At 41.1% G+C, this 27991-nt stretch overlaps 1 protein-coding gene and 1 pseudogene across 13 annotated transcripts in view; both read left to right on the top strand.

Annotated features, from left to right (window-relative positions):
• The window catches only part of LOC114671063 (uncharacterized), a 64362-nt gene that overhangs the window by 12204 nt on the left and 24167 nt on the right, over positions 1 to 27991 (top strand). For 5 of the 13 annotated variants that reach the window (XR_013401246.1, XR_013401244.1, XR_013401241.1 and 2 more), the window contains 2 exons: positions 2762 to 2859; positions 16006 to 16135. Coding sequence is in view for 3 of the 13 variants with exons in the window: in XM_077954740.1 (XP_077810866.1) it covers positions 16109 to 16135 (27 nt within the window). In the remaining 10 variants the exon portion in view is untranslated. Of the gene's footprint in view, positions 1 to 2761; positions 2860 to 11783; positions 11915 to 16005; positions 16136 to 16166; positions 16321 to 27991 lie in introns of those variants that run through there. The other 8 variants (XR_013401249.1, XR_013401247.1, XR_013401243.1 and 5 more) reach the window with 4 other exon arrangements.
• LOC693895 (uncharacterized) lies at positions 13484 to 14880 on the top strand (annotated as a pseudogene).

Raw genomic sequence — 27991 nt, 5'->3', positions numbered from 1 at the left:
AAGAGAAAATGATAATAAAATGTTAATGTTTGAGGAATCTGAGAATGTAAAAGACATGTGGCATTTTTTGTATGGTTACTGCAACAAAGATCTGTGATCTGACCGACCAAAATAGATGCCCCTTTATCAACTAAGATAGACCCTAAGGTTAAGGAAACAAAAGTTACCTACAGGTTGAGGGTTCAGAGCTTGGCTGGCATGGCAACTTCCTAAAGCCCCATGGCTACCAAAAAAAAAAAAAAAAAAAAAAAAAAAACCCTTCACTCTTGCTAAACTCCCTAATAATAGGAGCTACCAGGAAAATTGTCAGACCCCTCCTAACTCTAATTTGCCACCCAGACCACTGCAATGCTGATTGGACAGAGAATCTGCCTTACAAACATCCTTTCCTAATAAGCAACTGCAGACCTTAAGCCAGCTTCAGCCAGTTTATAGAGACTGCGTACAAAGTGTCTTTGTGTTCTATAGTTTACCTTTTGATGTAAAGAGCCAATTCCGCCTAATTCTAATGCTAAAACCCCTCCCCAAAGTGAACATGAGATATATGTTACACACGTTTGCCCATTATACGAGACTCAACTCCCCTCATAAATATGTATAGCTTTTCCCCTAAACCTGCTGAACATGTGTGACTCTATTGTGTAATACAGATCCTGTGAGGCATAAAACCAACCTGCCTTTTCACTCTTTGAAGAGAGCACCTTCGGTATACACCAAAGACTGTCCTTTCTCAGTCTGCAAACTGGTATCACTAATAAAACTCTTCTTTCTGTTCAGGCATCATGGTGGGCTTTTGGTTGACATATCTGAAATTATGTCAAGATGTAAATTTTAAATTTTAGGCAAAAGAAATGGATATATACGTATTTATTTAGATATATGGGTATATACATATATATGAATCTATCTATCCACGTATCTATCAAGCACCTAGCACAGTACCTAATGTCATATAGTAGGTTATCAGTAAATGTTCTAGAAGTCAACAGAGAAGCGCTCTGAAGCAAACCAAGGGCAGGTTTCTAGATGACCTAGCACTTCCTTTTCCTGTGATGATAATGCAGGATATCCTGTTTAGGATTTGAGCTCTTTCACCATAAGCTAACACAGAATTTCTAAATGAAAAGTGTGCTTTAAAAATGTAGGTTGAATCAACGGGCAATTAGGCAGCTATATAAAAATACAAAGATTATATTATTGGGTGAGTGCAAATAAAATCACATAAAGTGAAAAGGTAAAAAATTCTGTATACTCTGGAATTTACTACAATGGTCACATGTGGAAAGAGAATGAAAATAGGCCAAAAAAAAAAAAAAAAGAAATAGGAATAGTTGTCTAAGTAAAGGAAATAGAGATAGAATTCTCTAGAAATGGACTTTATTTTTATTAAATGAAAACAAGAATACAGATTAAGTCTTATTCATATACATATTGCCAGTGCCCCCTCTTCTACCAGGTAGGGAGAGCTTTCCTGAGAAGGAAGCCCACACTCAGAAAAGCATGTGAGAGCATGTGGAAAGTAAGCCCTGAAGAGTCAGCATTGGTCTCATTGATACTTGAGAATTATTAATCTCTCAGCTTCCCTTTATGTAAACTGGTGAATTTTTTTTTAGCCAGAACTTATATTGGGGCTCAAACAGCAACATCTCCAAATGAAGACGTCAGAAGTCCAAGTTTTTTCTCTGACCTTTTCTCCCCTCTGGTCTGTCCGTCTCATTCTTCCCTGAGGCTCACCATAAAAGTGAGAATCTCTCTTCCCCAAGGCAGTCATACAAACCAGAACCGTTTTCCCCTAAAGCTAGCCATTAAACCTAAAAATATTATTCTAACTTCCTCCTCTCCTTTTCTGAGTAAAAACTGGCCATAGAGAAATTCTCTGACCTACTTGTTTAACTGTAGGTCATAAGACCTCCATTCCAGAGAGGGTCCTGCCCTATACCCAGAGGGAAGGAGTGCAACACAGTGAGGCCAGGAAGAATCTAGACAGACAGGCCTTGTTGGGTTTTCCCAACTCGGTTGTTAGCATTAGATCGTACCTTTTTTATCCACTTGTATTTCTGTGTGGCTGTCCATAGTCCGGTGAACTTAAGCATAAAAATGAACAATTTCTCCTGTGCCTTTGGGTCTGAAGACTCTCATACATACATGCTAAATAAATTTGTATGCCTTTTCTCCCATTAATGTCTTTTGCGATTTGGTTTTTCAATAAAACTTCAGAGGGCCAAGGTGAGCACTCCTTTGACCCCCACACTTGCAACTAAAACCACCACCACCACCAAGCATACAAAAACTAACAGTTGGTTTGTTATACTCAGGATCTTCTGCATGTTGGAGATCTATTTACCTTGAATTTTAACAAAGGTAAATAGGTCTTTTGCTTAATTTTTGTGTGACATTCCTGTACTTAAAGTCTTCCCAGAACTAGTGATTTTCTCTTTGCATTTGACTAGCATCTTTTGTTTTTTTTCACAGCTGCCCCTGAGATCTGGGCCAATCCCAGCTTTCTAGTTTTACACATGGCATAATCATTTTGTTTCTTACCCCTTATGTTCTTACATAACCTCTGAAAAGATGCTTTCCATATTGTTGGCATTGAGCGAACCCATCCTCTGTTTTTTATATTTTTGAGATTTAAAGCTACAAAAAACCATATTATTGTACTGTTTTTGAAAGATGATGTGAGGGGATTCAGGGCATCATGGTGGACGGGAGGCAGGACTATATAGTATGCAGAGGCTTGCATTGTGAATTTTAACTGCAGATCAACTGCAAGAACAGACCAGCAATCCTGAGAGCACCTACAGACCCTCTGAAGGAAGCAGACTACTCCTGCAGGACCCGGGAGACACCCCAAATACTGTGAGTGCCACAACTGCAGAAGTGGAAAAGCCAGACCCTCCTCTCCTGAACACACACCCCACTGGAGAAGCTAAAGGTCTATTTCTGAGAGAAGTTTCTGACTTCACCTAGAGCAGAGTCAAGTTAGAGAGCTGAGCAAAAAACAGACATAGAGGAAGCAGCAGAAAGGCCCTGGGAGCTTGCTGGGTCCCCAGGCAAACTATTCCTGCCTGGCACCACAGGGATCCAACAGGAGGGTGGCCAGAGGAGCAGGGGTAAAACTCCACAGGGAGAAGGAAAACTCTAGCTGAACTTTGTAACAATTTGAACAGGGTGAGAAGCCTCCTGGCCAGAACTAGGGGGAGGGTGAGAATTCAGTGTGCAGACTTCACAGGCTGAGGAAGAACTAGAGCCCTTTTCTTTCACAGCTGGGAGGCATATAGCCTCGGGCAAATTTTCAAGCCCGTCTTGCCCTCTGCCTGGAAACAGACTTGGGGTCGTTGAGGCAGGCACAATGGGAGTGAGACCAGCCCTTCAATTTATGTGGGAGAGCTGGGTGAAGCCTATGACTGCCGACTTTCCCCCATTTTCCTGACGACCTGCATGACTCAGCAGAGGCAACCATAATCCTCCTAGGTACACAACTCCAGTGACCTGGAAATATCACCCCCACCCCCCATAGCAGCAGCAGCAGCAAGACCTGCCCAAGGAGAGGCTGCGCTCAGACACACCTAACCCTACCCTGATGGTCCTTCCCTATCCACCCTGGTAGTGGAAGACAAAGGGCACATAATCTTGGGAGTTCTAGGGCCCCGCCCACCGCCCATCCCTCTCCACACTACTGCAGCTGATGGTTTCTGGAAAACACCACCACCTGGCAGGAGGCCAGTCAGCACTAAAATAGAATATTAAACCACCAAACCTAAGGACTTTCACAGAGTCCATTGCACATTGCACCCTCCGCCTCCTCCACTGGAACAGGTGCTGTATCTGTGGCTGAGAGACCCATAGACAGTTCACATCACAGGACTCTGTGCAGACAACCCCAGTACCAGCCTGTGGCTGGGTAGACTCACTAAGTGGCTAGACCTAGAAGAGAGACAACAATCACTGCAGTTTGGCTCACAGGAAGCCACATCCACAGGAAAAGGGGGAGAGAACTACAACAAGGGAACACCCCGTGGAACAAAAACATCTGAACAGCAGTCTTCAGCCCTAGACCTTCCCTCTGACAGAGGCTACCCAAATGAGAAGGAACCAGAAAAACAATCCTCATAATATGACAAAACAAGGCTCTTCACCACCCCCCAAAAACTACACTAGTTCACCAGCAATGGATCCAAACCAAGAAGAAACCCCTGATTTACCTGAGAAAGAATTCAGGGAGTTAGTTATTAAGCTAATCAGGGAGGGACCAGAGAAAGGCAAAGCCCAATGCAAGGAAATCCAAAGCATGATACAAGAAGGGAAGGGAGGAATATTCATGGAAATAGATAGCTTAAAGGACAAACAATAAAAAATTCAGGAAACCTTGGACACAGTTTTAAAAATGCAAAATTCCCTGGAAAGTCTCAGCGATAGAATTGAACAAGTAGAAGAAAAAAATTCAGAGCTCAAAGATGAGGTCTTCAAATTAACCCAATCCAACAAAGACAAAGAAAAACTAATAAAAAAATATGAACAAAGCATTCCAAAAGTCTGGGATTATGTTAAATGACCAAACCTAAGAATAATTAGTGTATTATTCTTCCTCTGAAGAAGAAGAGAATTCTAAAAGACTGAAAAACATATTTGGGAAAATAATCAAGGAAAACTTCCCTGGCCTTGCAAGAAACCTAGAAAACCAAATATAAGAAGCACAAAGAACACCTGGGAAATTCATCACAAAAAGGTCTTCACCTAGGTACATTGTCATCAGGTTATCCAAAGTTAGGAAGAAGGAAAGAATCTCAAGAGCTGTGAGACAGAAGCACCAAGTAACTTATGAAGGAACACCTATCAGATTAACAGCAGATTTCTCAGCAGAAACCCTACAAGCTAGAAGGCACTGGGGACCTATCTTCAGCCTCCTCAAACAAAACAAATATCAGCCAAGAATTTTGTATCCAGTGAAACTAAACATCATATATGAAGGAAAGATACAGTCATTTTCACACAAACAAATGCTGAGAGAATTCGCCATGACCAAATCACCACTACAAGAACTGCTAAAAGTAGCTCTAAATCTTGAAGCAAATCCTGGAAACACATCAAAACATAACTTCTTTAAAGCATAAATCACACAGGACCTATAAAACAAAAATACAAGTTAAAAAGCAAAAACAAACAAACAAAAAACCAAAGTACATAGGCAACAAAGAGCACAATAAAACCAATGGTACCGAGGGGCACACCCAAGATGGCCGAATAGGAACAGCTCCAGCCTTCAATTCCCAATATGAGGGACATAGAAGATGGGTGATTTCTGCATTTTCAACTGAGGTACCAGGTTCATCTCACTGGGGCGTGTCGGACACTTGGCGCTGGTCCGCGGGTGCAGCCCGACCAGTGAGAGCTGAAGCAGGGCAAGGCATCACCTCACCTGGGAAGCGCAAGGGGGAAGGGAATTCCTTTTCTTAGCAAAAGGAAATTGAGACACACAACACCTGGAAAATCAGGTAACTCCCACCCTAATACCAGGCTTTACCAAGGGTCTTAGCAAACGGCACACCAGGAGGTTATATCCCACACCTGGCCCAGAGGGTCCCACACCCACAGAGCCTCCCTCATTGCTAGCACAGCAGTCTGAGATCTAACTGCAAGGCAGCAGTGAGGCTCAGGGAGGGGCACCCACCATTGCTGAGGCTTAAGTAGGTAAACAAAGCCTCCATGAAGCTCGAATTGGGTAGAGCCCACCACAGCTCAAGGAGGCCGGCCTGCCTCTGTAGGCAGGCTACTACATGACAAATGCACAAGCTTCAGTAACTGACTCCATCAACTGGAAGAAAGAGTATCAGCGATTGAAGATCAAATGAATGAAATGAAGCGAGAAGAGAAGTGTAGAGAAAAAAGAGTAAAAAGAAATGAACAAAGCCTCCAAGAAATATGGGATTATGTGAAAAGACCAAATCTAAGTCTGATAGGTGTGCCTGAAAGTGATGGGGAAAATGGAACCAAGTTGGAAAACATTCTGCAGGATATCATCCAGGAGAACTTCCCCAACCTGGTAAGGCAGGCCAACATTCAAATTCAGGAAATACAGAAAATGCCACCAAGATACTCCTTGAGAAGAGCAACTCCAAGACATAAAATTGTCAGATTCACTAAAGTTGAAATGAAGGAAAAAATGTTAAGGGCAGCCAGAGAGAAAGGTCGGGTTACCCACAAAGGGAAGCCCATCAGACTAACAGCAGATCTCTCAGCAGAAACTCTCCAAGTCAGAAGAGAGTGGCAGCCAATATTCAACATTCTTGTAGAAAAGAATTTTCAACCCAGAATTTCATATCCAGCCAAACTAAGTTTCATAAGTGAAGGAGAAATAAAATCCTTTACAAACAAGCAAATGCTTAGAGATTTTGTCACCACCAGGCCTGCCATACAATAGATCCTGAAGGAAGCACTAAACATGGAAAGGAACAACAGATACCAGCCATTGCAAAAACATGTCAAAATGTAAACTCCATCGATGCTAGGAAGAAACTGCATCAACCAACAAGCAAAATAACCAGCTAATATCATAATGATAGGATGAAGTTCACACATAACAATATTAACCTTAAATGTAAATGGACTAAATGGTCCAATTAAAAGACACAGACTGGCAAATTGGATAAAGAGTCAAGACTCATCAGTTTGCTGTATTCAGGAGACCCATCTCACATGCAGAGACACACATAGGCTCAAAATAAAGGGATGGAGGAAGATCTACCAAGCAAATGGAAAACAAAAAAAAAGCAGGGGTTGCAATACTAGTCTCTGATAAAACAGACTTTAAACCAACAAAGATCAAAAGAGACAAAGAAGGCCATTACATAATGGTAAAAGAATCAATTCATCAGGAAGAGCTAACTATCCTAAATATATATGCACCCAGTACAGGAGCACCCAGATTCATAAAGCAAGTCCTTAGAGACTTACAAAGAGACTTAGACTCCCATACAATAATAATGGGAGACTTTAACACCCCACTGTCAACATTAGACAGATCAATGAGACAGAAAGTTAATAAGGATATCCAGGAATTGAACTCAACTCTGCACCAAGTGGACCTAATAGACATCTACAGAACTCTCCACCCCAAATCAACAGAATATACATTCTTCTCAGCACCACATCGCACTTATTCCAAAATTGACCACATAGTTGGAAGTAAAGCACTCCTCAACAAATGTACAAGAACAGAAATTATAACAAACTGTCTCACAGACCACAATGCAATCAAACTAGAACTCAGGACTAAGAAACTCAATCAAAACTGCTCAACTACACGGAAACTGAACAACCTGCTCCTGAATGACTACTGGGTACATAACGAAATGAACACAGAAATAAAGATGTTCTTTGAAACCAATGAGAACAAAGACACAACATACCAGAATCTCTGGGACACATTTAAAGCAGTGTGTAGAGGGAAATTTATGGCACTAAATGCCCACAAGAGAAAGCAGGAAAGATCTAAAATTGACACCCTAACATCACAATTAAAAGAACTAGAGACGCAAGAGCAAACACATTCAAAAGCTAGCAGAAGGCAAGAAATAACTAAGATCAGAGCAGAACTGAAGGAGATAGAGACACAAAAAACCCTCCAAAAAAATCAATGAATCCAGGAGCTGTTTTTTTGAAAAGATCAACAAAATTGATAGACTGCTAGCAAGACTAATAAAGAAGAAAAGAGAGAAGAATCAAATAGACACAATAAAAAGTGATAAAGGGGATATCACCACCGACCACACAGAAACACAAACTACCATCAGAGAATACTATAAACGCCTCTACGCAAATAAGCTAGAAAACCTAGAAGAAATGGATAATTTCCTGAACACTTACACTCTCCCAAGACTAAACCAGGAAGAAGTTGAATCCCTGAATAGACCAATAGTAGGCTCTGAAATTGAAGCAATAATTAATAGCCTACCAACCAAAAAAAGTCCAGGACCAGACAGATTCACAGCCAAATTCTACCAGAGGTACAAGGAGGAGTTGGTACCGTTCCTTCTGAAACTATTCCAATCAATAGAAAAAGAGGGAATCCTCCCTAACTCATTTTAGGAGGCCAACATCATCCTGATACCAAAGCCTGACAGAGATACAACAAAAAAAGAGAATTTTATACCAATATCCCTGATGAACATCGATGCAAAAATCCTCAATAAAATACTGGCAAACCAAATCCAGCAGCACATCAAAAAGCTTATCCACCATGATCAAGTGGGCTTCATCCCTGGGATGCAACGCTGGTTCAACATGCGCAAATCAATAAATGTAATCCAGAATATAAACAGAACCAAAGACAAAAACCACATGATTATCTCAATAGATGCAGAAAAGGCCTTTGACAAAATTCAACAGCCCTTCATGCTAAAAACTCTCAATAAATTCGATATTGATGGAATGTATCTCAAAATAATAAGAGCTATTTTTGACAAACCCACAGCCAATATCATACTGAATGGGCAAAGACAGGTATGGCCAGGTGTGGTGGTTCACACCTATAATTCCAGCACTTTGGGAGACTGAGGTGGGTGGATCACGAGGTCAGGAGTTCAAGACCAGCCTGGTCAACATGGTGAAATCCTGTCTCCACTAAAAATACAAAAAAAAAAAAAAGAAAAAAATTAGCTGGCACGGTGGTGGTGGGCACCTGTAATCCCAGCCACTTGGGAGGCTGAGGCAGGAGAATCTCTTGAACCTGGGAGGTGGAGGTTGCCGTGAGCTGAGATCTCACCACTGCACACTGCACTCCAGCCCAGACAACAGTGCGAGATTCAGTCTCAAAACAAACAAACAAACAAACAAACAAAAAACAGAAAGAAACTGTGGTATATATATGCAATGGAATACTATGCAGCCATAAAAAGGAATGAATTAACAGCATTTGCAGTGACCTAGATGAGATTGGAGACTATTATTCTAAGTGATGTAACTCAGGAATGGAAAACCAAACACTATAAGTTCTCACTGATATGTGGGGGATATAAGCTATGAGGATGCAAAGGCATAAGAATGATACAATGGACTTTGGGGCCTTGGGGGGAAGAGTGGGAGGGAGACTAGAGATAAAAGACTCAAATATGGTGCAATGTATACTGCTTGGGTGATGGGTACCCCATAATCTCACAAATCACCACTAAAGAACTTACTCATGTAACCAAATACCACCTGTACCCTAATAACTTATGGAAAAATAAAATAAAATAAATTAACAAAAGAAAGATAATGTGAGTTTAAAGAGGATGCCAATCTCTGAAACTCTAATTCTGGGTTTTAAGAGTGAAAATGCAGATGCAAGCAGACGGCCACTTTGCATTGTGGAAAAGGGGAGGCTCTATGGGGACCCAGATGAACTGAATATCTTTTCTCATATCAAAAATCACTATTTCATTATATTTTGAACTTGGCAACAATCTAGTTCTAAATTTAACTGCTGTCTTTAAAAATTTCAGGCATTAGCTGAGTGCAGTGGCTCACACCTGTAATCCCAGCACTTTGGGAGGCTGGGGTGGGTGGATCACTTGAGGTCAGGAGTTTGAGACCATCCTGGCCAACATGGTGGAACCCCATCTCCACTAAAAATACAAAAATTAGCTGGGCATGGTGGCAGGGGCCTGTAATCCCACTACTCGGGAGGCTGAAGCAGGAGAATCGCTTGAACCCGGGAGACAGAGGTTGCAGTGAGCCGAGATCGCACCACTGCACTCCAGCCTCAGCAACAGAGCCAGACTCTGTCTCAAAAAAAAAAAAGGCCAGGTGGCTGGGCACGGTGGCTTAAGCCTGTAATCCCAGCACTTTGGGAGGCCGAGACGGGTGGATCATGAGGTCAGGAGATCGAGACCATCCTGGCTAACACGGTGAAACCCCGTCTCTACTAAAAAATACAAAAAACTAGCTAGGCGAGGTGGCAGCCGCCTGTAGTCCCAGCTACTCGGGAGGCTGAGGCAGGAGAATGGTGTAAACCCGGGAGGCAGAGCTTGCAGTGAGCTGAGATCCGTCCACTGTACTCCAGCCTGGGCGACAGAGCGAGACTCCGTCTCAAAAAAAAAAAAAAAAAAAAAAAGGCCAGGTGTGGTGGCTCACACTTATAATCCCAGTACTTTGGGAGGTCAAGACGAGCGGATCATGAGGTCAGGAGTTCGAGACCAGCCTGACTAACATGGTGAAACCCCATCTCTGCTAAAAATACAAAACTTAGCCAGGCGTGGTGGCATGCTCCTGTAATCCCAGCTACTCGGGAGGCTGAGGCAGGAGAATCACTTGAACCTGGGAGGCAGAGGTTGCAGTGAGCCGAGATCGTGGCACTGCACTACAGCCTGGTGACACAGCAAAACTCCATCTCAAAAAAAAAAAAAAAAAAATACAGGCATTGTAATGTCAAATTCAAAATTACATATATTCTTTCTTGGAAATTACCTGCAGTACAAAAAAATCCAGCCACAAAAAGAATACAGTTCAGAAAAAAAAATGGTTAATAAATATCTGATAAGGTGCTAGATCACATTTTTTATTAAATAAATCCATATTAAAATAACAATGTTATGTCATATTTTACTGCCAGATTGGCAAAGATTAAAAACAGACACTCTCCGACACATGCTGCTGGTAAGAGCACAGGTTGGCACAAGCTTTTTGGATGGCATTTTCATAGTATTTATCCAAATTTCAAATACATCTGCTCTTTGACCCAGCAATTCCATTTCTAGAAATTTACCGTACAGATATATCACATAAGCATGTAAAAACATATATTACAAAGTTATTTATTGTCGCAGGATTTGTAATAGTGAAAACCTAAAATCATTTTAATTGTAGTCCAGAGACAATGAAATATATTACAGTGTATCATACTGTGAAATATCTACATGGCATTGATAGATTGTTAAGTAGAGAATGCTAGTTATAAGATTGTGTGTGTGTACCATAAGTTCATTTGTGGGGAAATATTGTACATGCGGAAACAGCTGTAATGATACATACGAAATTGTTGTGACTCCTGCCATTGGAATTTAAATGAGAAGAAAAAAAATCAGGACAATTTCTTTTTTTCTCAACTATTTCTGTTTATACAAACATACACTACTTTTATAATAAAATATTTTTAATTCAGTCACAATTTTGCATTACTACATAATCTGTAAAACAATCTAAAATACAATTAAACTCTACTGTAAAATTAACTGATAATTAAACTTTACATTCACTCTGGGTGGTATTTTAAGATGACAATGAATTGAGGTACAAAAGTAGCACAGATAAAAGTCTAGAAAAGTGAAATTTAGGCCAGGCATGGTGGCTTATGCCTGTAATCCCAGAACTTTAGGAGGCTGAGGCGGGAGGTTAGCTTGAGCCCAGGAGTTCAAGGGTAGCTGGGCTACATAGGGAGACCTTGTCTCTACAAAAAATTTTAGGGCCGGGCGCGGTGGCTCACGCCTGTAATCCCAGCACTTTGGGAGGCCAAGGCGGGTGGATCACGAGGTCAGGTGATCAAGACCATCCTGGCTAACGTGGTGAAACCCCGTCTCTACTAAAAATACAAAAAATTAGCCAGGCGTGGTGGTGGGCGCCTATAGTTCCAGCTACTTGGGAGGCTGAGGCAGGAGAATGACCTGAACCGGGGAGACAGAGCTTGCAGTGAGCCAAGATCACGCCACTGCACTCCAGCCTGGGCAACAGATCAAGACTCCATCTCAAAAAAAAAACAAAAGTAAATTAGTTGGGTATGGAGGCGCATGCCTGTAGTCCCAGCTACTCGAGAGGTTGAGGTGGAAGGATTGCTTCAGCCCAGGAAGTTGAGGCTGTAGTGAGCCAAGATCATACCGCTGCACTCCCCCCTGGGTGATAGAATGAGATCCTGTCTCAAAAAAAAGAGTGAAATGTAAAGGTTGGTAACTTTTTAATCTATATAGATAATGCAAGTAGTAATATAAATGAACTACTAAACTCAGTTTTATATTATGAGATAAAGTTTATTGTATGTGATTATATATGTGTGTGTGTGTGTGTATTTTTTTTTTTTTTCTTGAGACAAGAACTCACTCTGTCACCCAGGCAGATTTTAGTGAAATTTCAGGAGGGTAAAGGGAAAGTTTTTCCTTGGCCCCTGTACAACTTATACACCCCTTATTTCCCTGCTTCCAGTGCAGGGGAAGTACAACTAGTAGCACAATCTCGGCTCACTGAAACCTCTCTCTCCTACTGGGCTCAAGCAGTCCTCCCACCTCAGCCTCCCCAGTAGCTGGGACTACAGGCATGCGGCACCATGCCCAGCTATTTTTTTTCTTTTTTTTGTACTTTTAGTAGAGACGGAGTTTTGCCATGTTGTCCAGGCTGGTCTCGAACTCCTGAGCTGAAGCGATCAACCTGCCTTGGCCTCTCACAGTACTGGGATTACAGGCGTGAGCCACCGAACCCAGCCAGAAATATATTTTTAAAAGCCAACAGAGAAGCTGCTTCTATACCTTGTCTCCAAGTCCATATATTCTCCTATTGCCATCTTTGAAAGGACAGTAGAAGCTATTTTGCAGGGCCAGGGCTATGGAATTTCCCTCACTTCCTGTCTCTGCCCTACAGAAAGCTGGGTTATTTGGAGTAATGGACAGGGGTCTTGATACTATGTATGCTGTGTCTACAGAGGAAAACATTACGTGTTATAGTGGGGGCAGCCATACTTCCCCTGCACTGGAAGCAGGGAAATAAGGGGTGTATAAGTTGTACAGGGGCCAAGGAAAAATTTCCCCTTTACCCTCCTGAAATTTCACTAAAACTTGACTCACAAAAGGCAGATTAATTGGAGAAAAGGCATACAAATGTATTAACATACACACGGTGGAGAAACACAGAGTGATTATTCCCAATCCTCAATGGGGTGCAGAAGCTTATATATCATCTTGAGGTTACAGAAAGAATGGGGGGCTCAGAGCATGACCAAAAACAGGCTATGGTGACAAACCAGGTTATGGTGGCTAGACAGGTCATGGGAGGGAGAGAAGAGGAGGGTTGGCCAGCAAAGGTGGTCTTGCTACGTAGATGAAACCTCACAGGTAACAGCCCTCAGAGAGGGTAAATGATGCTAAATATTTCTTCCAAACTTTTAAAGATGTCAGACTCTCCATTAATCTTTCCTAGATCTGAACAAGGGAAGGCCCGGCTGCATCAATGCAGATTCTCTACAGATACAAATCTGCCCTGCAGAAGACAGCTTAACTACTTCTGTTTGTTGGCCCTCTGAACAGCCATCTCAAAATATGTCAAAATATATGTGTGTGTGTGTATATATATACATATATATGTGTGTATATATATACATGTATATATGTGTATATATATATGTGCCAGAAGATGCTTAGACATCCTGAAGTTTCTTTAGGTATTAAAGTCTTCTGAGGTTGAAGTGGAGCTCATGACTCAGGAAAGAAGATGGTACCAAGCCATAATCGGGGGAAGTAAGGGTGAGAGGAGGCTGCAACGCCGAGCAGAGGAGGCAGGAACCGGAGCGCTAGCAGAAGCTGGGTGGGCACCATGGCTGGGATCACCACCATCGAGGCAGTGAAGCTCAAGATCCAGGTTCTGCAGCAGCAGGCAGATGATGCAGAGGAGCGAGCTGAGCGCCTCCAACGAGAAGTTGAGGGAGAAAGGCGGGCCCGGGAACAGGCTGAGGCTGAGGTGGCCTCCTTGAACCATAGGATCCAGCTGGTTGAAGAGGATCTGGACTGTGCTCAGGAGCGCCTGGCCACAGCCCTACAAAAACTGGAAGAAGTGGAAAAAGCTGTTGATGAGAGTGAGAGATGTATGAAGGTTATTGAAAACCGGGCCTTAAAAGATGAAGAAAAGATGAAACTCCAGGAAATCCAACTCAAAGAAGCTAAGCACATTGCAGAAGAGGCAGATAGGAAGTATGAAGAGGTGGCTCGTAAGTTGGTGATCATTGAAGGAGACTTGGAACGCACAGAGGAACAAGCTGAGCTGGCAGAGTCCCGTTGCCGAGAGATGGATGAGCAGATTAGACTGATGGACCAGAACCTGAAGTGTCTGAGTGCTGTTGAAGAAAAGTACTCTCAAAAAGAAGACAAATATGAGGAAGAGATCAAGATTCTTACTGATAAACTCAAGGAGGCAGAGACCCGTGCTGAGTTTGCTGAGAGATCGGTAGCCAAGCTGGAAAAGACAATTGATGACTTGGAAGATAAATTGAAATGCACCAAAGAGGAGCACCTTTGGATGCTGGACACAAAGGATGCTGGACCAGACTCTGCTTGACCTGAATGAGATGTTGAATGCCCCAGTCCCACCCTGCTGCTGCTCCTCCCTCTGACCCAGACTCCGCCTGAGGCCAGCTTGCCGGAAGCTGACCTTTAACTGAGGGCTGATCTTTAACTGGAAGGCTGCTTTCTCCTTTCGCCGCCCCCTCCTTCCCTGTGTCTTTTTCGCCAAATTGTCTCTGCCTTTTTTCCGGACATTCCAGCTGGGCTAGAGGCTGAGCACCTTCAGAAACAACATTTAAGGGAATGTGAGCGCAATGCATAATGTGTTTAAAACGCATGTTGTGATTTACACATTTTGTAATTACCTTTTCGTTGCTTTGTAGCAAACATTTGTAAAACATTCAAAATAATTCCACAGCCCTGAAGCAGCAATCGAATCCCTTTCTCACTTTTGGAAGGTGACTTTTCACCTTAGTACATATTCCCCTCTCCATAGAGGAGAGGAAAAGGTATAGGCCTGCCTCACTGAGAGCCAAACAGAGCCCAGGGAGACTCCACTATGGGAAACCTCATTGCTCTGTACAAAGTACTAGCTAAACCAGAAAGGTGATTCCAGGAGGAGTTGGCCAAACAACAAAAACAAAAACTGTGCTGTTCAAGTTCTCAGCTTTAAGATATCTTTGGATAATGTTATTTCTATTTTTATTTTTTTTCATTAGAAGTGACCAAATTAAGATGGTAAGACCTCTGAGACCAAAATTTTGTCCCATCTCTACCCCCTCCCAACTGCTTAACAGAATGGATCATGCCCCCTTATGTTGAGGTGACCACTTAATTGCTTTCCTGCCTCCTTGAAAGACAGAGAGAGAGAGAGAGAGAGAGAGAGAGAGAGAGAGAGAGAGAGAGAGAGAGAGAGAGAGAAGAAAGAAAGAAAGAAAGAAAGAAAGAAAGAAAGAAAGAAAGAAAGAAAGAAAGAAGATTGTGTTTTTGCCACTGATTTAGCCATGTGAAACTCATCTCATTACCCTTTTCTGGGTTTGAAGTTGCTGTCTCTAAAAGTGCCATCTCTGATGTCAGTGCTGGAGAAATCTTGAATAGCTTATGTACAAAACTTTTTAAATTTTATATTATCTTGAAACTTTGCTTCTTTGGGTTTGTGGCACCCTGGCCACCCCATCCGGCTGTGACAGCCTCAGCAGTCTGTGGGTTGGCAGTTTGTTGATCTTTTATAATTTCTTTCCCTACCCAGTCCCCATTTTCTGGCACACTTTCTAGGAGGTCTGTTTAGGTGTACATCCTGCAGCTTATTGGCTTAAAATGTTACTCTACTTTGATGTGGTCTCCTTGGGGCCAATTGGGAGAAAGAGAAATTAATAGTGCAACTGTTTTGATACTGAATATTGACAAGTGTCTTTTTGAAATAAAGAACCAGTCCCTCCAACCCTCAAAAAAAAAAAAAGCCATAATTGGTACAGAATATTATTTATATATGTTATATATATTATATATATGTATATATATAATATATATAAGTGTATATATAATATATGAGAGAGAGACTGTGTGTGTGTGTATATATATATATTTTTTTGAGACGGAGTCTCACTCTGTCACCCAGGTTGGAGTGCAGTGGCATGATCTAGGCTCACTGCAGCTGCTACATCCTGGGTTCAAGTGATTTTCCTGCCTTATGCTCCCAAGTAGCTGGAATTATAGGCATGCACCATGACACCAGCTAATCTTTGTATTTTCACAAAAATATTTCTTCCAGACTTGGTTTGCCCATGCTGGTCAGGCTGGTTTCGAACTCCTGATCTCAAGTGATCCACCTGCCTCAGCCTCCCAAAGTGCTGGGATTACAGGTGTCAGCCACCATGCCCAGTCAAGAAATGTATTCGGAGGTAAAATATTTTTATGTCTTTTACTTGCTAGATTTTGCCTATGACTAGAAGAATAAACTAAGTGTCCTCTGCTGCATACCTAAAAGGGTATTGGATACAGAACACAGGAAAGAAGATGCTGGAAATGCTGAGATACTGAGGAGGGATCTCTGGACCAATCATATCAAGGCCCTGCAAATAACTGGGTATAGCAGTTGTTTGTTCCCATGTCAGTCTTCCTACCAAGCTAAAAGCTCCTGGGATACAGTTATCACAGTGATTGTCACATAGTAGGTTCTCATAAATACAGATTTGGTTAAATGGATGGATCAATAGATGAGTGACAGAAGAAAGACTCCTTAGAGACTTGCACAAACTCCCTAAATGAAGGGGGAGGATAAAATATTCAGGTGACATGAATCAGAGGGAATAGCAGAAAACCATGCCAGGGAGAATAAGAATGGGAATCTTGAGCTGTCTCAGTGTACGGTACACTTGGGGGACCTTATATACTTGGCTAACGTAGGATAACCCAAAGAAATACATAACTGTAGAAGTCACATAGCTCAAAGTCAAGATGGGGTGCATCTAGATTTCCTCCAAAGAGAGGGAATTCCATTATTCCTGGTTGAGGAGAATTTTGGAGAGTTTGCATAAAATAACTCATGCCATTTGCCTGCTCAGAATATATTATTCCCTACCAATTCTATACCATCTTCTTTCCTGAGCCATGAGCCCCACTTCAAGCCCAGAAACTTTAATATCTAAAGAAATTTCAGGATATTTAAGCACCTTCTGGCACACTCAGGAGCAGAGCTGCTGCTGTTGCCACTATAACAACTACCAGTACTCTTATCACCACTATTATCATGACCACCATAATCACTACCATTAGATAAGAGTGAAACCATCCAATAGTAAATCAGAATCCTAAAACATTGTCTGGGATCTTGGTCAATCAGAATGGTATCTCTTCCTTTCTTGCTTTTGGTAATAAACAGGAGGAGGAAAGCAGAAGGGAGACAGAATTTTCCCTTTAGTTATATCCATATCTATAGATCTACGTTTATATTACTAAAAGTGTATTAGGGAAGCTTCAAGAATTGGGAAAAGAACTTTAAAGACCCAAAAGATTCTAGGGCTTCAGAAATTCAAGCTGGGATTCAATATCTCCAGGATTTTCTCTCTCACCCTTTCATTTTAGCTTACTTCTGCTTGACTTCATTCTCTCCTATAACAGATGGACTTTCCCCACTGATAGAAAACCTATCTGCCAGCAGCTTGGGCTTATATCATCCCGGTCATTTTCTCCAAAAGAGAGTATATATTCTCAGGTTCATTTTGAAGATTTCCAGGGAAAATTTTCAGAGTGACTTGTTATGTACTTATCCCTGGACCAATCGTTATGATCAAAAGGATGGTTTACTTTGGAGTGGGCAGCCTATATAGCATGTCCACTCTTAGGGCAGGGAGTGAAGTCTTATGATCGGCAGCTCCACAAAAACCACATGGGATGTATGGTGGGGGCAATGATGCCCTTCTCCTGAAGGAAGGGAAAGAAAAAAAGATGCTTCAGGTGTCCACAAAAATAGATAAAAAGTAGATAGATAGGCAGGTAGGTAGATATATAGATGGTAGAGAGAGAGAGGAAGCAGGTTCATTAGCTAACTATATAGCTAACAAACAGATGTGTTAGTGCTCATATAGGGTTAAATATTTGTTCTCTTTTTTTAAGATTTATTTTTGCTATCTCTCCTATTCATTTTTTCAAATATATTATAAAATTGTTGTCATAAACCAAAGAAATAGAAAAACCTGTTTATATCTTAATTAGAATTTATGACATCCAGGAGTAATTAGGAAAGAACAGACATCTTCATAATATTCGACTTCCTGTCCAAATGTACAGCATAGCTTTACAACTTTTCACTCATTCAATCTTTTCCAATATCCCAAAAAGTTTTTGTAGATCTTTTATGTAATATAAGTGAGAGATTATTCACATAATAGCTAGCACCAAAACAGTCTTTGATTAGAAAAATACCTTAATAAGGTAGAGGTAGGGCCTCCACACAGTGTTGTTCAGTCTGTGCACTGCACAACTCTTGGTGCACCATTTACATGGACTACAATGTAAACAAATCCTCTGGAGTTACACACTGAAGCCACTATGAGAGGAAGATGAAACTGTTCACAGGAGCCAAAGCAATGAGAAGGGAGGCTAAGTTGCTTGTATGAGAACATCAGAAAAGTTTGCTTTATCTCTTAAATGAGAACAGAAGAGAAAAAATAATCAGAAAGATGGTAAGGCCAAAAGAGAAGCTTGTGTGATGGTGGATGGATGCGTGGCACATTGGTGACGTGGCCAGTGAGAAAACCTTGGTGGGATGAACAAGAGACTTTTTAGAACAAGAATGTTCTACAATTAATTTTCAGTTATTTGAAATCATGAGTAAAATTTCTGCTACTTGGTACAGTGTTTTCATTCAAGGTTAATTTCTGAAGGGAGAAGGGAACAGAAAGCATGGGTTATAACCCAGCTTGTGTCAAGCTGAGATAAAGGAATACACACAATCACGCAGAGAATAGAACAAAAATTCACGGCCTGGGAATGAGAATTTGAGCCAATCATATCTGAAACTCAGTGTTACAGGGTAGGGGAACCCCTGCCAATACCGAAATTGAATTTGTAATGACTTTATACCACTCTCAGGAGGATTCTGTAAATTACTTCGTGTTTTGTTTTGTTTTTCTTTTTTTTTGAGACGGAGTCTCGCTCTCTCACCCAGGCTGGAGTGCAGTGGCCGGATCTCGGCTCACTGCAAGCTCCGCCTCCCGGGTTCACGCCATTCTCCTGCCTCAGCCTCCCGAGTAGCTGGGACTACAGGCGCCCGCCACCTCGCCCGGCTAGTTTTTTGTATTTTTTAGTAGAGACGGGGTTTCACCGTGTTAGCCAGGATGGTCTCATATCCTGACCTCGTGATCCGCCCGTCTCGGCCTCCCAAAGTGCTGGGATTACAGGCTTGAGCCACCACGCTAGGCTAATTCGTGTTTTTTTTTCTTGCCCTTATAAATGGGACCTTATTTTCTATAATATTTTTCTGCCAGTTCTTGCAGATTCCAGAAGTCTATCGGTCAGTCTATCTCACTCTCTTTCATTCTCTTGTGCTCTCTCCCTCTCTCTATATCTATCTATCTATTCATCTATATTACATGAATATATAAGGATATATGAAATATAAATGGATGGTCTGGTTTTTATCTGATATGATTTCCCTTTAGACCAAGTAATTTCTTTTAGCATTGCTTGTAGTTTAAGTCAATTGCCAACAAATTATCTTACTTTTTATTTGAAAATGTCTTTATTTTATTTTGTTTTATATTTTTATTTTATTTCATTTCATTTCATTTCATTTCATTTATTGAGACAGGATCTCACTCTGTTGCCCAGGCTTGAGTGCAGTGGAGCAATCTTGGCTCACTGCATCCATTGCCTCCCAAATTTAAGCGATTTTCCTGCCTCAACCTCCCGAGTAACTGGGATCACAGGTGTGCACCACCATGCCTGGCTAATTATCATATTTTAGTAGAGATGGGGTTTCACCATGTTTGCCAGGCTGGTCTCCAACTCCTGGCCTCAAGTGATCCACCCTCCTCAGCCTTCCAAAATGCTGGGATTACAGGTGTGAGCCACCATGCCCGACCTTGTTTTACTTTGTAAAGAGATATTTTGGTGTATTCTAGGTTGACCGTTTTTTTTCTTTCTGCCCTTTATTTATTTATTATTTATTTATTTATTTATTTATTTATTTATTTATTTATTTATGTTTGAGACAGAGTCTCACTCTGTCACCCAGGCTGGACTGAAGTGGCAAGATCTCTGCTCACTGCAACCTCCACTTACCAGGTTTAAGCATTTCTCCTGCCTCACCCTCCCAAGTGGCTGGGACTACAGGCCTATGCCACCACTCCCAGCTAATTTTTGTATTTTCAGTAGAGATGAGGTTTCGCCGTGTTGGGCAGGCTGGTCTCCAACTCCTAACCTCAGGTGATCCACCCGCCTTGGCCTCCCAAAGTGCTGGGATTACAGGTGTAAGCTGTCACACCCAGCCTCTTTCTATACTTTAAAGATGTTATAGTTTGACTATAATATACATATGTGTTTTCTTTATGTTTGTCTTGCCTGTGGTTGGTTAAGCTTCTTGATGTAAGTTGATATCTTTCAAAATTTTTGAGAAATCATTGGAAATTCTTATACTCCCTCATCTATCCTTCTTGGGCTCCAATTATATGTTTTAGAGCGCATCAATATTGTTCCAAAGGTCTTGGATATTATAGTCTTCATTTTAATCTTTTTTTCCTCTTTGTGTTTTAATTTGATAATGTCTGTTATCTATTGACCCAAATGTCTTCAAGTTCAGTAATCCTTTCTTTGGCCTATCAGTAATCCTTGATATTATTGTGTCAAGGCGGCTGTTAAGCCCATGGAATGAATTATTTTATATCATATTTTTTATTTCTAGCATTTCATTTGATTTTTTTTTTTTTTTTTTAGTTTTCATTTATCTGCTGAAATCTCCAGTTCAGACGTTGTCAATTTTTTCGTTTTATAGATAATTATACAAACACACACACACACATCTTGTATCTTATATCTTGTATATATATAAGTATCCAAGCTATGTATCAGAGGCCTCTCTGGGATTTTTTGTTTTTGTTTTTTTGAATGTTTCAAGACTTGTTTTTTGGCCTAACATATGATCTATCTTTAAGAATGGTCCAAGTCAGGCATGGTGGCTCATGTCTACAATTCCAGCACTTTGGGAAGCTGGGGCAGGAGGTCACTTGAGCCCAGGAGTTTGAGACCAGCCCAGGCAACAAAGTGAGATGCTATGTCTACACAAATAAAATAACGGACATGGTGGCATGTAGCTGTAGCCCCAGCTGCTTGGGACGCTGAGGTGGGAAGATGGCTTGAACCTGGGAGATCGAGGCTGCAGTGAGCTATGATTGTGCCATTGCACTCCAGCTTGGGCAGCAGAGCAAGACCCTGTGTCAAAATGAAATAAAATGGTCCATGTGCTGAGGAGAAGAATGTGTATTCTCTATCCATTGGATGAAATGTTCTGTAAATATATATTAGGTTCATTTGTTCTATAGGGCTGATTAAGTCCTATGTTTCTTTGTTGATTTTCTGTCTAGATGATCTACCCAATGCTGAAAGGAAGGTGTTGAAGTCTCCAACTATTATTGTATTGGGATGTATCTCTCTCTGTAGCTTTCATAATATTTCCTTTATATATCTGGATGCTCCAGTGTTGAGTACATATATATTTACAATGGGTATATTCTCTTGCTGAATTGACCCCTTTATCATTATATAGTGACCTTCTTTGTCTCTTCTTTTTTTTTTTTTTTTTTTTTTTGAGACAGAATCTCACTCTGTTGCCCAGACTGGACTGCAGTGGCACGATCTCGGTTCACTGCAAGCTCCGCCTCCTGGGTTCATGCCATTCTCCTGCTACAGCCTCCTGATTAGCTAGGACTACAGGCACCCGCCACCATGCCCAGCTCATTTTTTTTGTTTTTTAGTAGAGACGGGGTTTCACTGTGTTAGCCAGGATGGTCTCGATCTCCCGACCTTGTGATCTGCCTGCCTCGGCCTCCCAAAGTGCTGGGATTACAAGTGTGAGCCACTGCGCCCAGCCTTTTTGTCTCTTCTTATAGTTTTAGTATTGAAATCTATTTCGTCTGACATAAGTGTAGCTACTCCTGCTCTTTTTTTTGGTTTCCACTGGCATGAAATATCTTTTTCTGTTCCTTCATTTTCAGTCTATGTGTGTTTTAACAGGTAAAGTGTGTTTCTTATAGGCAACAGATCATTGGGTCTTTTTTTTTTTTTTTAACCATTTAGCCACTCTATGTCTTTTGATTGGATAATTTAATCCATTTATAGTCAACTTTATTATTGATAAGAAAGGACTTACTCCTGCCATTTTGTTATTGCTTTCTGGTCCCTTCCTTCCTTCCTTCCTTCCTTCCTTCCTTCCTTCCTTCCTTCCTCCCTTCTTTCCCTCCCTCCCTCCCTCCCTCCCTCCCTCCCTCCCTCCCTCCCTCCTTCCTTCCTTCCTTCCTTCCTTCCTTCCTTCCTTCCTTCCTTCCTTCCTTCCTTCCTTCCTGTGAAAGTGGTTTTCTCTGGTGGCATGCTTTAATTTCTTCCTTTTTATCTTTTGTATACCTGTGGTAGTCTTTTTTTTCAAAGTGAAAGTAGTCACTATTTGTTAACTAATCAGATCACAAACATAAGCATGATAGTCACCTTAATTCATCTTTCTGATAAGCTTGTCGATATGGTCTTCTCTGTGGCCAGTATCTCCACCTTCTACAAAATGGGTGGTCTTCTTCTTAATTCTAGCTCATGGAGAGTATGATTTGAAAGGCCACAGAAAGTTATTTGCTTCTTGCAAGCATTTTCCAATAGTATCAATCTCATGAATCAGATTTGCCATGCAGATGATGCCATAGTTACCAAAATATCAAACAATCAAAGTGTTACCTGTCAAGACAGCTCACTTCTTATTGAATTTGCCATAACCACACTTGTAGATTGCTGACATCTACTGACTTCCTCACTGTTCACTTACTGACTTCAGGTTTGGGTACCCCCATGTAACATATGGTCCTACAATCCTCAGCATATTAATTGAAGCCTTGTTGAGCTTACCAAAGCTTCCACTGAAAATCTGAAGAAGGTGAAGAAGCTGCAATGCTTTTCAGACCTTTGGGCTCACACCATTGCTACCTCTAATCCTGCTGACAAATGCCAATTTGGGCTCTGCAGGAAATAGAAGTTGCTAGCTTTTTTTTTTTTGTCATCCTAGCCATTCAAATCTCAATTCTGTACGTTTGCCTATATTCCTTGTGAGAGTGCTTAGCTTTTTCGTAGATGAGCTTCCTTCTTGCCTTTCAGTGCATCTTTTGGGCAAACTTCTTTCTCAGATGCTTTATCTTCAGCTCTGCAAAATTCCTTCACTTTTTTTTTGAGGGGATTCTAACACACCAGAAACCTTCTTCTTCTCTTTGATACCCTCCATGGTTCCAGCAGGAAAACAGGCCAACTCCACGTTGGCCTGTTGTAGGTCTTTTTATTTGAGGTTACCATGAGGCTTGCAAATGACATCTTATAACCCTTTATTTTACACTGGTGACAAGTTAACTCTGATTGCAAAAACAAACTAACAAGCAAAGAGAAAACTAATAAAAGCTCTACACTTTAACTTCATCCTTCCCTGCTTTTTAAATTTTTGTTGTTTCTATTTATATCTTATTATGTTGTCTATGTCTCAAAAAGTTGTAGTTATTATTTTTATAGGTTCATCCTGTAGTCTTTCTACTCAAGATATGAGTAGTTTATACACCACGATTACAGTGTTATAATATTCTGTGTTATTTTGTGTACTTACTAGGACCAGTGAGTTTTGTTCCTTCGTGATTTCTTATTGCTCATTAACATCTTTTTCTTTCAGAATGAGGAACTCCCTTTAGCATTTCTTGTAGGTCAGGTGTGGTGTTGCTGAAATTCCTCAGCTTTTGTTTGTCTGGGAAAGTCTAGTTCTCCTTCGTGTTTGAAGGATATGTTCACTAGATATACTATTCTAGGATAACATTTTTTTTTTCATCACTTTAAATGTGTCATGCCACTCTCTTCTGACCTGCAGGATTTCCACTGAGAAGTCTGCTGCCAGATACATTGAAGCTCCTTTATATGTTATTTGTTTCTTTTCTCTTGTGAGATGCTTTTAGGATCCTTTCTTTCTCCTTGACCTTTGAGAGTTTGATTATTAAATGTCTTCTGTTAGTCTTATTTGGGTTAAATCTGTTTGGTGTTCTATAACCTTCTTGTACTTGAATATTGATATCTTTCTCTAGGTTTGGAAAGTTCTCTATTATCTCTTTGAATAAATTTTCTACCCCAGTCTCTCTCTCTACCTCCTCTTTAAGGCCAATAACTCTTAGATTTGCCCTGTTGAGGGCAAATTCATTCTTTTTTATTTTTTTCTTCTCTCCCTGTGTATTTTCAATAGCCCGTCTTCAAGCTCACTAATTCTTTCTTCTGCTTGATCCATTCTGCTGTTCAGGGACTGATGCATTCTTCACTTTGTTAATTCAATTTTTCAGCTCCAAAATTTCGCTTGATTTTTAAAAATTATTTCAATCTTTTCATTACATTTATCTGATAGGATTCTGAATTCCTTCTGTGTTATCTTGAATTTCGTTGCACTTACTCAAAACAGCTATTTTGAATTCTTCGTCTGAAAGGTCACAACCTCTGTCATTCCAGAATTGGTCACTGATGCCTTACTTAGTTTGTTTGGTGAGGTCATGTTTCCTTGGACACTCTTGATGCTTGTGGATGTTCATCACTGTTTGGACATTGGAGAGTCAGACATTTATTCTAATCTTCACAGTCTGGGCTTGTTTGCACCCATCCTTCTTGAGAAAGCTTTCCAGGTATTCAAAGGGAATTGAGTGCTGTGATCTAAGTCTTTGGCCACTGCAGCCATGTGTGCATTAGGGGGCAACCAAACCCAGTAACACTGTGATTCTTCAGACTCGTAGGGGTACCGCTTTGGTGGTCCTGGGTAATATCTGGGAAAAGTCCCTGGATTACCAGTCAGAGTCTTTTGTTCTCTTTTCTTGCCTTCCCCCAAACAAATGGAATCTCTCTATGTGTGTTGAGCTACCTGGACTTAGGGGGGAAGTGACACAAGCATTGTGGCACCACCACTGGGACTGCGCTGGGTCATACCAGAAGCCAGCATGGGACTGGGTCTTGGCTGAGGCCTATGGCAACCATTGCCTGGCTACTGCTGTTTATTTCAGGCCCAAGGGCTCTTTATTCAGCAGGTGATGAACTCTGCCAGGACCGGATCTTTCCTTTCAGAGCAGCAGGTTCCCTTCTGGCCCAGGGTGTGTCTGAACATGTTGTCCAGGAGCTAAGGCCTGGAATGAGGGCCTTGGGACTCTTCTTGGTGCTTTATTTTACTGTGGCTGAGCTGGTATCCAAGTTGCAAGACAAAGTCCTCTTTACTCTCTTCTCTCTTTTCCTCAAGCAGAAGGAGTGTCTGCCAGAGCTGAGAGCTGTGCTTCCTGGAATTGGGGGATGGGGAGTAATGCAAGCACTCCCTTGGCTGCCCCCACTCATGTCTCACTAGGTGGCATGCACCTCAAGTCCACTGGCTTCAAGCCCAGCGCAGCACCAGGACTTGCTCAAGAATTGCAGTCCTGATGGCTTAGACTGCCTTTCAAGTTTACTAAGGACCCTAGAGCACTTTACCAGGCAATGGTGGGGCTAGCAAGTTCTGACTGCTGGGATGGATGATTTCCTCTGGCTAGGGCTGCTCTAAATACTCCCTCCAGAGCACCAGCTGAATTCTGCCCTGTGTTGCTTTCTGCTGCGATAGGCAGCACTGAGTTCCAATGCAAAGTACCACACTCACTCTTCTCTCCCTCCCCTAAGCACACAGACTATTTCTCTTTGCCGAGCAGCACTCCTGAGGCATGAGGGAGTAGTGGTGTTGGCAATTCAAGACTGGCTTTCCTACCCTCTTCAGTGCCTCTTTCCTTGATAAGATATTAAAACCAGGAACCACAATCATGCATTTGATTTTTGGTACTTATGAAGGTGGTTTCTTGTGTGAATAGTGGTTCAGTTTGCTTTTCCTGTTGGGGGTAGGGGGAGAGAAACACTGGAGGGCTGTATTTGGCCATCTTGCTTCAAGAGGCCTCTCTGGTTGGCTTAGTTGAAGATGACAATCCACCTGCTATGCATGAGAAAAGGTAGCATTTACGTCCAAAGACATTCGATTGTATTGCCACAAGTGTAGAAAAAGTGCTTAAACTCAACTATAAGGAAAACATCTTATTTTCAAGTAAGAAAAATAAAGCCTTCTTTCTTTTACCAGTTGTTTTCACAATGGGAGAACAGAGAGACATTTCGGTGTAGTATTTAAACAGATACAGTTTGGATTCAGGCAAACCGGAGTTGAATTTTTGGCTCTGCCACTTTGAAACTCTGCAGTCTTGAACAAGTTGCATGTTTCTCTAAGTCCCAGCTTCTTATCTGTAAAATGTGGATAATTATAAAAATATCTCCCCCACAGGGTTTCTGTGAGGTTTAAATGGGATCATACCCAGACAATGCAGTAGCTAGCACAGGGTGGCCTTTCAGTTAATGCTATTTTCTTTCCCTTACACCCTGCCTCATCCTCATCCTCTTTCCTCCAGGCTCAAACTCAGAAGAATAGGGAATCAGTTTTGTCTTGATCACTGATGTATCGCTAAAATTCATCTCATCACAATTACTCAGTAAATATTTGTTGAAAGAATAAATGAACAAATCTCTTCTCTGAGTAAATCAATTCAGAAAGCTGGGCTCTGCAGGGATCAGACTTGCTTTAAACTATATTTCCATTTTTCAAATCGAAAAATTTATTTTTCAAATTTATTTTTGTAGAGGCAGGGTCTCACTATGTTGCCCAGGCTGGTCTTGAACCCTTGGCCTCAAGCAATCCTCTTGCCTTGGCCTGCCAAATGCTGGGATTACAGATGTGAGCCACCACATATAGCCGAACAATATTTTCGGAAGCCATACAGAAAAGGGAGTGTTACCAAATCCATTAGCCTTCAGAAGACTCTAAAAATGATAGTGAAATTCCTGGTTTATACATAGGCACTTCAAAGAAATTTTTCAAGACTACAGTGGAAGCAAAGAAGAGGCAACTTACTTTTATTGACACATAGAAGTAGTATTTTTTTTTAACATTTCCTTCATTCATGAGAACAGAGAATCACCATGAGTCTTGCCTAAAGATATTGAATCAATGTGCTGCTTTAGCTAAAAATAGAAAGGAAAGGTCATCAAGAAGATCAACAAAATGTACATTAGTTTGTCTCTGGCTATGACAAGGCTCACCCTTGCCTGAAAAGTAAGTCTAATTCTATGATAACCACTGCTAAAAAATCAGAAGATGCAATTATTGATCCCACAAACATAAAATAGTTAGTATGCCTCTTTGTCCTCTTTGTTTCATAAGGGATTCTAAGAAGCATTTAAGGGAATGTAGAGTATGTGCTCGCTGGTAAAGAGTTAGTCATTTTATAATATGCTTAAAAATCACTTTATTTTTAGAATGTTCCCTTTTATCATCGACATCTTAATGTACTGTAATTTAAAATTTTTGCATGTTGAATGAGCAGAGCACAAGCACTTCACAACGGTGAGAATAATTGCTACTTAAATATGCCATAAATCAATATATAATGCAAGGATACACAATAATGGTGCAGAACATTTACCATACTTTGATAGTAATAAAAAATAGTTTAAAAAGGGAGGAGGACGCCAAATGGAAAGCTCATTTTATTCTCACAGAGAAGGGCCAGAACAAAAAGAAAAAAGGAATACTCATTTTAGATATATTCTCTAGTTCTTTATTTGTTAACTAGTTCTTAACTATTTGTTAATGTGATACTCTAAACAGTAAAATCCATGATTTTAGTATGTGTGTATAAACCTGAAACTTACTTTTAGATAATCTCAGGGAGGATATAATTTCATACGTATAACTACGAACCAAAATTTAAAGGAAAACTAAACTCCATTGTTTCTAAATTTAAAAACCTTTGCGTGTCTTTAAAAACAATTGTGTGCACAGTTGAACTCTCAGGTACAATGGGACTACGATGCTAAAATACTGCAAGTAAAAGTTTTGTTTGTTTTTTGTTTGTTTTGAGATGGAGTCTCATTCTGTCACCCAGGCTGGAGAGCAGTGGTGAGATTTTGGCTCACTGCAACCTCTGTCTCCCAGGTTCAAG

This window comes from Macaca mulatta, chromosome 11 (assembly GCF_049350105.2).
Source record: "Macaca mulatta isolate MMU2019108-1 chromosome 11, T2T-MMU8v2.0, whole genome shotgun sequence".
Classification (NCBI taxonomy): Eukaryota; Metazoa; Chordata; class Mammalia; order Primates; family Cercopithecidae; genus Macaca; species Macaca mulatta.
The sequence above is the reverse complement of the archived record's forward strand: the minus strand, read 5'-3'. Positions and strand labels throughout refer to the sequence as shown.